Genomic DNA, 11,532 nt, shown 5'->3' on the forward strand with positions numbered 1-11,532 from the left:
CATATCGTTTACTGTTCGACGTAAGTACATGTGTACATTGGAAATGGTTCTTGCAATATCTTCATTGAAACATTGATTTTGATAATCTCAAATGGTCGTTTATTGTTTACATTTAAACTGTATGATTAAATATTGTACGATATTTATGTCGTAAAAAATCCTGTTTATACAATTTAATTTAAGATAACAAATGTGACTATTGGTGATATATTGAGATCCTTTTGAGGAAGTTGTTGTAAATTGAGTGTAATGTATTTGTTATATAGAATATATTTTCTTACTATATCTACGAAAGCAATCATTATAATTTCTTCTCTTATCATATTAGATAGCTTATTGAAAGTAATAAAAGGTAATGTTTAACGATACACATCTCCTTTTTTTACTATAGTCGATAATAGGCTTAAGCTAGCTCTAGAAACAATATTATTATCATAAATTCATTCGATATAATAAGCAAAGATGATGGAGATTTTGCGTGCTAAATATTACGATTATTATATACATTATTGTTAAAATATACATGCAGAATTAACATAAAATAGATTTATTTTGTTGATTGAATCTCTATGACAGTACCTCCATTTTGTTGGCCGTTTATTGGTGGTTATACTAGCATATCATACTGATATAAGCAATAAGAATTGTCTGTTATGAGGGTCATATTATTTACTGTCCGACATAAGTACATGCGTGCTATATTCATTGCAGTAAATGGTTTTTGCAATATATTCATTGCAACATTGATTTTGATATTTTCAAAAGGTCGTTTATTGTTTACATTTAAATTGTATAATGAAATATTGTACGATATTTATGTCGTCGAAAATCCTGTTTGTACAATTTAAGGTAAGATAACAAATGTGACTAGTGGTGTCGTTTTAAGATTGAGAGAGCAAGTTGTTGAAAATTTAGAGTGTTCTGAATTTGTTTAAGAGATAAAATTTTTTTGTTAAATATATTTATTTTCATGAAAACAGTGTTTTATTTCATAAAGTGTCGTATTGATTTTAGAACCAACGTTGGACAACCACGGCGGCCCAATAGTTGGCACTGTGGACCAATTAAGAAATGTCCTAAAGTCGTGGTAACCCAATGTACCGCCTCTTGAGCAGAGGCCGTGGGCTCGAATCCGGGCTTGCACATCTGAGTTTTTTGGAATTTATGTGCGAATGAGCCTTTTGGTGGAGGAAAACGTAACGAACCTGCATGTTGAAGAAGGTTCATAACCATCGGAATCGAGCCCGGCAGGGTGGCGGACTGTGGCCTAAGACCCATGCCTAACAGTGGGAAGTATTACAATGGGTTGATTATTGCACATACCAAAAGGTTGTCTGAAACGTTAAGTTTTTGAAGACAACCCGATAAAAGAAGAAAAGATCGTAATACAAGGGTTGAAGTGCAACCTTTTTGTCAAATTCTTCGTCATCTCTATGACAAATTAAGAAAAATAGCACATGTCCAAATTTAAAGCAACGTGACATTGAAAAGAAGAAAAATGTAAAAATTTTAAAATACACAAAAAAATTGCAAATCAAAGAAAATAAAGATAAAATGTTTTAAAATTAATATTTAACAGCAACAAACGTAGTAAAACTCAGGATCGATTCTGAATTGAACACAGTCGGCGATAAAAATCTGTAAGAATGCTGGCACAGTTGCTAAGGTTCTCGTATAGACAGGCTGTACGATTTGGAAGTTTACTGTCGAGAGATTTGCGCACTATTCAAGGGAAGAAACCTTGTCCGCCGCCGCCACCACCCTGTTGCCCTTGTCCGCCGCCACCGTGTTGCCCTCGACCGCCTGTTTGTCCGCCGTGCTACCCCGGGTGTTGCCCGCCGTATTGCCCGCCGCCGTGTTACCCGTCGGCTTGCCCAAGGTGTCCGTGTCCGTGTCCGTGCCCCCCACCGGCTCCTCAATGTCCCGACAAAAAATAATCATAGAATCGATATTCTGTGCAGTCTCAATTGTTTCTAAGTACACATATTATCTTTCTAATCATTGCTGTCACACTTGAAGCGATTTTAAATAAAAATGACTGTGTTGTGGGGTAGTATAAAATTAAGTATCTGAATAATAAATGTACGTAATGCCTTGAATTGTGGAACAGATGTAATATTTCAAGAATGATTTATACACCACAATTAAATATTTATGTAGATAAAAGATATTCTTTTAAAAAAGCCTACTTTAAGCTTGTCATGTTTGGTGTTGAATCATTCTTTATTGAAGATGGTATACTAATATTGGTCAATTGATATTTTGAATGTATTAATAATAGCTGTCAATACTCATTTGTTTTTTATTTAGATGTTTAAATAAGGTAAAATATAATCTCGTACAGACTACTAAAAAAACCGACCTCAAAAGTACATGGAATCACGTCTATTTGCTATGTTTTATTGAGAGATCCCCTAGTTCGCCACTATACGGGACTTGACACAGGAGATAATAAAAATCGGTTCTCACTAAAAGTATATTGAGAGAGAAAAACACCTTGAATTGAAGAATAGCAAAACCAATCATTAAAATAATTGCTCCTTAAGTAAAATTTAGGCGCTATTTAAAAATGAATGTTCATGAGTGATCAGCCACCCTTAGAGGTGGATGATTTTCTTCAAAATGAAATGGGACCACTTTGGAGGTACCCTCTTTCCAACAAAAAAAGAATCATGAAAATCGGTTCACAAATACCGGAGTCATTACGTAACATACAAAAAAAACATAGTCGAATTGAGAACCTCCTCCTTTTTAAAGTCGGTTAAAAAATAAATTACGGCTAGGGCCCTTTGGAAATTAGCGTTACAGGCTAGTCTTGGTTGTGACTTTAGGTGAATGGTATCCTTTTGTACACACCACGGCCGCACACATGTCAGTATAGTATTACGTAACTTGTTGTTTAAATGTTTTTTACCCTGTTTTTTGTGTTATTTCCGTTTTATTTATATTAGTCTTTTTTTGTGTAATTTTTATAACGTGCGGATTATTGAACGGGCAACGGCACATCAGGCTACACATTTTTGTTCGAAAATCGCCTCCAGTGCAACGGAACAAGATACGTCAATGTGTAGCTTGACGTGCTGACGTGTGTACATTTCTTTAGCCAAATTTAACGTTCAGTGATGTATACGTTAGGCAACACTGTTCTCGATTTTGAAAATAAAGGCACGAAAATTATTATGACCTCAAAAATATTATAAAAATATTCTATAACTCGTTTGTTATAACATTTAGTAACATTTCGTTTTTTTTCAGTTTTATAGTATCTATTAATCAGTAGTATCTGTAATTTCGATAATTTTTGCAGCACGTTGTTGCCTCGAATGTCCAAATATAGTGAGATAATAAATAAAAAAATAATAATTATTACGTACATCGCCGGCTATGTAATACGAGAAATACAAAACAATATACATATAATGCAAAGAATTAACGCACGTTTATATAATGCATTCAATTTCGTGGTACGGGCGCTTGTACATTTCTTTGGCCAAATTAAACATTTTGTGATGTATACGTTAGGCAACACTGTTCTCGATTCTGATCGATTTTGAAAACAAAGGCACGAAAATTATTATGACCTTAGCAATATTATAAAAATATTCTGTAACTCTTTTGTTATAATGTTTAGTAACATTTCGATTTTCTTTCAGTTTTGTAGTATATATTATAATAATAATAATAATAACGCACACACTCAACATAGCCCCGCACTAGGGAAACCCTGTGTCGCGGGTGCCATGGACACACACATAGACAACCACAAATTACACCCAAACTCACGAGAGAAATAAATGTAGGTCATACAAATATTTCTCCCGGCCCGGGAATCGAACCTGGGGCCTCTGCGTGGCAGTCCGGCGTGGTAACCGTTCGGCCACAGAGGCAGTTAAATCATTATCAGTATTATCAGTAGTATCTGTAATTTCGAGAATTTTTTCAGCACGTTGCCACGAATGTCCGAATATAGAGAGCAAATACATAAAAAAAAAATTACATACATCGCCGGATATGTAATACGAGTAATACAAAACAACATATAATGCAAAGCCAGTACATCCCTGGCGTGTGTACAATAATAAGTGATACCAATTGCCAATTAGTTTACCGTCTAAAATACTAATGAAATTTTAAACGAAGTGAAAGTCTTATAATATTATATGTCCAGATGAGCATTACTGCGTTCCGGTTTGGAAGCGTAAGGGTATTAGTGATATTACAGGCATATGAGACTTGTCAACTTATGTCTCAGGGTGACGGGCGCAGTGGCAATGCCCCTAAGAAGTTATGAATAGGCGTGTCGCTTACCACCATTCACTCAGATCATGACTTGTTGATCCCGTCACGTGGTGTTATAAAAAATAATTACAATAAGTAAGTATACTGTATTTGCATCCAGATGAACAATTCAATCATAAAAGAATAGGGGAAACATGAAAATGGCCGTGACTCAATAGCTAGTCTAATAATTCTACGAAATTTTACATCCCTACTGTATTTCGTTTTCGAATTACATCCGTATACAAAACAGTTCATATACGCCGTTATAAACACATACAACGATTTTCGTAGAACTCGCTGAACGTATTCAAAAATATTTTAAAACACGCACACCCTACAACCTTCAGCGATCGATCCGGCAAACAAAGCGTGTTTGCAGGACGCGGCCTGACTCATCTCGTGTAGGTTGGGGTAAAGAAGGGGAGTTGCTAACAGCTGTTGCTCTGTGCATCTACATTCGTTGCGCTACTGTATGGTTTGTAAAACTGTGCTCGAAGCTCAAATGACCAGTTTGCATGACCCGTAAGGCCGGGTCTTTAACGATATTTGGATCGAACGACTTTAAAATTGTACTCGTTGAAGTTCGACTGTCACACGTGAATACGAAATCGCAGTTCAACGACTAAATCGCTATGATATCGTAACGGTTTGATTATGTGCATTGCACTACACATTTTGGTGGTGGTGATGGCCTTTACTGCGCCTTTTTACATCCTCTAAGGCGCCACCGGATAAAATGGTGTAACCGCTAAATGTCGCCGTGTGTAACAGCTTTAAAAGATTGACCTCAGTGGCGCAAAACAGAGATGTGGAGAGAGGATCCCTCCTCTTTCTTTGTCTTTGTCTGGCATTGAGACATTACATTACTTAACAATTAAATTGAATTTTGTTAACCGAAAATAATAATTATTAATGAAGTAAACAATTAAGAATTAAATTAAATTGAATTTACATTACAAATAATAGTACAATTATTTTATTTATTTATATTTTAAAAATGGATTGATTGAACGGAATACGCGTTATACACGCGTATTCCATTCACTTAATCGATTCCAAATACAATAATTTTTGTTCAAGTATTTATTGATTACGAGTAGTCGTAATATCAATATAGTAGAAAAATACTAGAATAGGAGAGTTAAGTGCTTTATTTTGTTTTATTTTACTTGCTTTTAATATTATTACTTGGTATTTAAAAATGTTGATTATTTAAAAAAATTAAGACTTTAGTTTTTAATCGACTTCAAATACTAAAATTCTAGTCCTTCCAATAAAATGAGCTTATTATATAACATATTTTTGTAATAGAAGAACTTATCGATTGGCTTAAATAATGAAAACGCACGTTAATATATGAACATGCGACTGCCTTAATTAATTTTACTAGATGGTTTTCTGTTGGTAATTGATCAAATTGATTGGCAAGACAAATAAAAATCTTACTGCTGACAAAATATGGTAAAATCTTATTAATCAGAAGAGGTTTACTTAATGACGGCCTCATGTGAAATTTTTGTGATTTGTTTATTATTTTACGGATTTCTAACTCTGCTACTCTGCATATTTGGATAGCATCTTTGGTGGGATAAACTAGACCACCTTCGTCCTCGAAAGCAACGAACTCATACGTATGACCAACGCCAGGTTTTTGTAAAAACAGCGCACTGTTAATTCTTTGCATTATATATTGTTTTGTATTACTCGTATTACATATCCGGTGAGGTATGTAATTTATTTTTAATGTATTTGCTCACTATTTTCGGACATTCGAGGCAACGTGCTTCAAAAATTATCGAAATTACAGGTACTACTGATAATATATACTACAAAACTGAAAAAAAAAACGAAACGTAACTAAACGTTAGAACAAAAGAGTTATAGAATATTTTTATAATATTGCTAAGGTCATAATAATTTTCGTGCCTTTGTTTTCAAAATCGATCAGAATGGAGAACAGTGTTGCCTAACGTATACATCACTAAATGTTAAATTTGGACAAAGAAATGTACAAGCGGCCGTACCACGAAACTGAATGCATTATACAAACGTGCGCTCGTTCGATATTCATGGTGTATTAACAAAAAATCACAAATATATCGCACCAAGTAAAAGCCGCAATGTATTACAAATCATGAGACATACACTCGGTTGCATATTTGTTTTCTCGAAATTCATAGAAAACGAAAATAATTGTTTTTAAAATAAATTATGCATCTTCTGATTACAAAATCACTTGCCCCTGGAAGGAAACGTCCCTGTTTACCCACACTGTAACCCACAGTTATGGTGCTTTTGCAGTTTATAATGGCACAATTATGTATTTTTCGCGTTTTCAACTGGTGTTTATCTACTTACGATAACGGTCGAGCGCGTTCTGAAGTGTAGCAGCGGCAACTAAGTGAATTTCAGTTACTTTGGGCACGCGAAGTGCGTACACTTGCGGCGTCTATCTAGATATTTGTCAGTGGTCCTTACAATTATACTGGCCGAATCGCTGACTCTCTTAAGAAAATACCATTGTCTCTTTCGTATAGGCTTTAATAAAAACAGAATGACCATAATCTCCTTTGCACAAAATTTAAACTATCTGAAAACTTACGGACAAAATAATTGAGCATTTAACAACGTTTGAAGACTGATTTTTATCTTTTTTTTACAACTTTATTTACTTCTTACTTTCTTGCCCTTACTTCATGCCTTTAATAAAACTGTTTAGTAGATCATACAATTCTTTACAATATTGTTATATTAAGTCCAGGATCAAAGCTCCATATTTTTTAGTTATTACATCATCGAGCCTTTAACTTTAACTGCCTCATTTAATTGCCTGATTGTGTATTAATACGTTATTCACTTTTTTTGTTATACAAAGTGACGGGACGAATATATCGTGCACCTGGTCATAAGCGACACGCCTGTCCGTAGCAGTTGCAGTGCCACTCAGAGTGGTCTGGGAGATACTGCCACTGCGCCCGTCACCCTGCGACTAGGTGACAAGTCCCAAGGGCCTGTAATTTCACCAGCATTATTTGACGACAGAAATGGTAGCAGCAGTAGTAGACCTCCTTGAGAAAGAGTTCGTCTAGGGAAGTACTGCCACCTTACCTATTTCTGCCGCCAAGCAGTAATATTAGCATTACTGTGTTCCGATTTTAAAGGGTAAGGGAGCTGGTGAAATTACAGGCACATGCGACTTGTCAACTTATGTCTCAGGATGTCGGGCGCAGTGGCAGTGCCCCTCAGATCTTTGCCGAATTTAAAGCTCTAAGCGGCACTGCAGCTGTTATGTACAGGCGTCTAGCTTATCATCAGACGCACGACTTGTCCGTTCTATCACTTGATATTATAAAACGATGTCAGTACTTCCCTGGACGAATTCTTTCATAAGGAGCTCTCCACTTTACGAACTGAGCTACCAGTGAGAAGCATTTCAACACAAATGAGAGTAGAACCAATTTTTGCCGATAGAAGGCAGTACATGTCTATTATTTCCAATAAGTCCAGGTTATCAGCTTACTCCTTAGAGGATGGAAAAAAATAGTTTACTCCGTCATGAACATTGCAGCTTTTGACACAGGGCGTCAAATTTTTACTGTCAATATACGGGTCACAATTTAAAAAACCACATCAAAATTTATTTGTATTTGTAAATGTACTTATGGAGTGAAATTTAACTTAAAAAATTTTTACATATTATTTTTAAATATGCCGCTGGCGAAATGCTAAATAAGCACCGTCAATAGGCAACAGGAAGAAGAAAATATAATTAATAATTTCATGTTAATTTTCAGTAATGATTTTGCAAAAAAATTACAAATTTTGTATGTATATTTAAAACAACAAATATACATACACGCTGTGTGTGCGATAAGAAAACAATAATGCTGAACCAGCTGTAAAAATTGTGTAGAATAAAACGGAAAACTTGAAACAAGTTCAAAGAACACTGGATTTGCAATAGAAATTGGGAAATGAAAATGACAATTGAATGATCTACTGAAGCTAAGAAAGTCTTATATAAATATTGATTTCGAACATTTGGCACAAATACTAGTAGTATGTTCCTAAAATACTTCTTAAAACACAAATCTCCAAATGTTAACAGCATACTTAAACACATCTTTTTACTCTATGGCAACCAATGCGCCCGTCCTCCTAAGAATGTAAAAGGTAACTGTTTCCCCATTACACTTAAACAGTGTAAACCTTTTAAGTGCCATCAACAGTGTTATTGTCCATTACGAGGGAAATCCGTACGTTGCATACCAACGTATCCGTATCCGCCAGTGAAGCATATATGTTACACTTCACCTACGTTTCCACCACCATGTTGCCTGTCCAATGTTGCATCAAAAAAATGTAAGTAAACTTATCGAATATCGAGTTCTTAGGTTTTCGCGATTGTTACACATAGAAAATGAACCTTTTCCGGATTTAAATCGCGTATATTTGTTTTTTCAAACAAACCGACGTTTCGGGCCCTTTACAGGTCCCATGGTCACGGTTGACTGAGGTGGTCTTCAACCAGTTATGTCTAATATTATGCAAACCACCTTATTTATTCACTATAGTTACAATAGTTATTAATTATATACCTTATTTTTAATTTTGCAAAGAAAACATTCGAATTTACGCTACATTAACTTTTACAAATTATTTTATTGAGTAAATTTTTATTAAGTTCAATTTATTATTATTTATAATAGAAATTAAATAAACCAAAAAAATATTAATTAGTACTGCATATATTAATTAGTCTTATGTCTGTTTGGGATTTTTCGTCAGAGGATATACTGGATTCCAAACTGGTGGTACGGAGAAACCGTCTTCCCTGTTAAAATTAGGATGTTTTTTAATTTCAATGGCCTCTTGCAGCATCCTGAGTAGATAACGGACTTCTTTTGCAAGGACACGGGGTTTGTCAAACTTCATTGAATGTGTAGGAATATCCATGACACGCTCGCAGACTGCAGACTTGTTTACGCGACGGTGTTTGACATCAGCTATACGTTCTTTGACGCGGGTACAAATACTTCGCTTCGTTTGTCCAATAGAACAGATACCGCACTCACAGTCAAGCTTGTAACCATTGTCCAAGTCTATGTCTGTTTGGGATTTTTCATCAAAGGAAATACTGGACCCCAAACTGGTGGTACAGAAAAACCATGTTCCCTGTTGAAATTAAGATGTTTTTTAAATTCAAGGACCTTTCGCAGCATCCTGGGTAGATAACGGACTTTTTTGCGAAGACCTGGGGTTTGTCAAACTTGATTGAATATGTAGGTTTATCCATGACATGCTCGCAGACTGTAGACTTGTTTACGCGACAGTAAGTAAGCTTCTTGTCAATTTAATTGCCTCCTTGGCCAAACGTTTACCATGCTGGTCTGCCACGCAGAGATCCCTGGTTCGATTCACGGGCCGTGAGAAATATTTATATGGTGTAGGTACATTTATTCCTCTCGTGAGTTTGGATATAATTCATGGTTAACTATGTATGTGTCCATGGTTTACAGATATAAGGTTTCCTTAATACGGGGCTTTGAGTATGTGTACAATTTCCCACTAACACAAATAATCATATTGGACGCGTAGGGCGAAAAACGCTTTCTGTGTATACTTATTCCACAAGCTGCACGTGTAAAAGGATTTGCAAAGGCTTTAAAAAGCATGAGCTTTACGGCTCTAGGGCACCGTGGAGACATGCGGGCCAACATATAGCTAACGGTCACCGGAAAGACTACCTACTTGAACTGCGAGACTTTACATAGGGGCATGCCACATAGGTTGAGGTTAAAAAATACAATTTGACCCTGGAAAGGTAAAACGTCTTACGTGCATTTGGAAACTATTAGATTATTATAGACTAATAGACTAAAACATAATTATTTATTTCAAGCAAAGACCCATATAATTTGATACTAGTATTTTCACTTAGAATAGGTTAGTATGTTAGTATGCACAACATAATGACGGTGAAGTAAAAACGAGAAAATTGTAGATAATAGTTATATTAAACTTCCACAATGGATTTCTGAACGAAAAAAATTTAAACTACGTCCGAAGGAACGAGCGTTGGGCCGAAAAGTATTTTACAATATAATAGTAATTTACAATCGCTAATCGCACGGGGCGCATGTTTCTGCTACAAATACAAGTGCGTTGACTTGATGTTAGAGTTGTTCGCATATCTGTATACGTAACTCACGACATGATATTTATTTCATATCATATTAATATATACAGTGCTCCATATAGTGTGCAAAGGCACTCAAGACACTCAAACGCTTTCAAGGGCACTAAAAGGAAGTAAAATTCACTGAAATACTCAAACGCACTCAAAGACCTCATGACCCTCAAAGGCACTCAAACGCATTCAAAGGCACTAAAATGCACTACAAGGCACCGAAAGGCACTCAAAAGCATTAAAATGCACTAAAAGGCACTCGCGGACACTCAAACGCACTCAAAAGCACTCAAAGGCACTCAAAGGTACTTAAAGACATTTAAAGGCACTCAAACGCACTCAAAGGCACTCAAACGCACTTAAAGGCACGCAAGGGCACTCAAAGGCACTCAAAGGGACACCAAGGCACTCAAGGGCATTCAAAGGCACTCGCAAGTACCTAACTTAATTAAAGACTTGAAAACATTTCCTCCATATCTGGTGGAGTCGCAGCCTTACAATCTGATCAGATTGTTACATTATAGGCGAATGTTCCCGATGAAGTAGGCTACCGAATGTTACAAGTGTTGCGCAGCGAATGCTCGGCTCACCTCCCTCTCCGCCTGTAATGTTCGCTTTGGAACGGTACATTACAAGAGCATGTTCGCAGTGAAGGTCCCTTATAGGTGACTTGGATTTACTAGGTCGGCAAGACTGCAGTGTGTAGACAATGATTGGTAAAAAAAAGATAAATAGCGCAAATGCGAGTTACTTCAAACTTCAAACGTAAATAAATCTATCGCCCATAATAAATTTGATATATTTTTGTTTAATTTAATGTGTCCGAAATGACTTACCTTTCTCACACACAAATTCATACAGACCTTCAAACATGCACGAGGCAATTTTGGTCAATTAAAAAATATGAAATATCTAGTACATTTTTTCCTACTATATCGATGTTGTCCACTATAAATTTAAATTTTTCTACGTGCCATCAGATTCTGGTACACGTGACTAAACTATCGAAGCTAATAAAAATAATAGTACATTTTAAAGATATTAAAAATAATAGTACATTT

The 11,532-nt window shown here is 35.7% G+C and overlaps 1 protein-coding gene across 1 annotated transcript in view; it reads left to right on the forward strand.

Annotated features, from left to right (window-relative positions):
- The first annotated feature begins 8,145 nt into the window (after positions 1-8,145).
- The window catches only part of LOC113232497, a 14,297-nt gene continuing 10,910 nt past the window's right edge, over positions 8,146-11,532 (forward strand). Inside the window, exon 1 of the mRNA XM_026467244.1 lies at positions 8,146-8,643. Within this exon, the coding sequence (XP_026323029.1) occupies positions 8,343-8,643 (301 nt within the window). The 5' untranslated portion in view covers positions 8,146-8,342. The remainder of the gene's footprint in view (positions 8,644-11,532) is intronic.

This window comes from Hyposmocoma kahamanoa, unplaced genomic scaffold (assembly GCF_003589595.1).
Source record: "Hyposmocoma kahamanoa isolate Upper Pololo Valley unplaced genomic scaffold, ASM358959v1 76, whole genome shotgun sequence".
NCBI lineage: Eukaryota > Metazoa > Arthropoda > Insecta > Lepidoptera > Cosmopterigidae > Hyposmocoma > Hyposmocoma kahamanoa.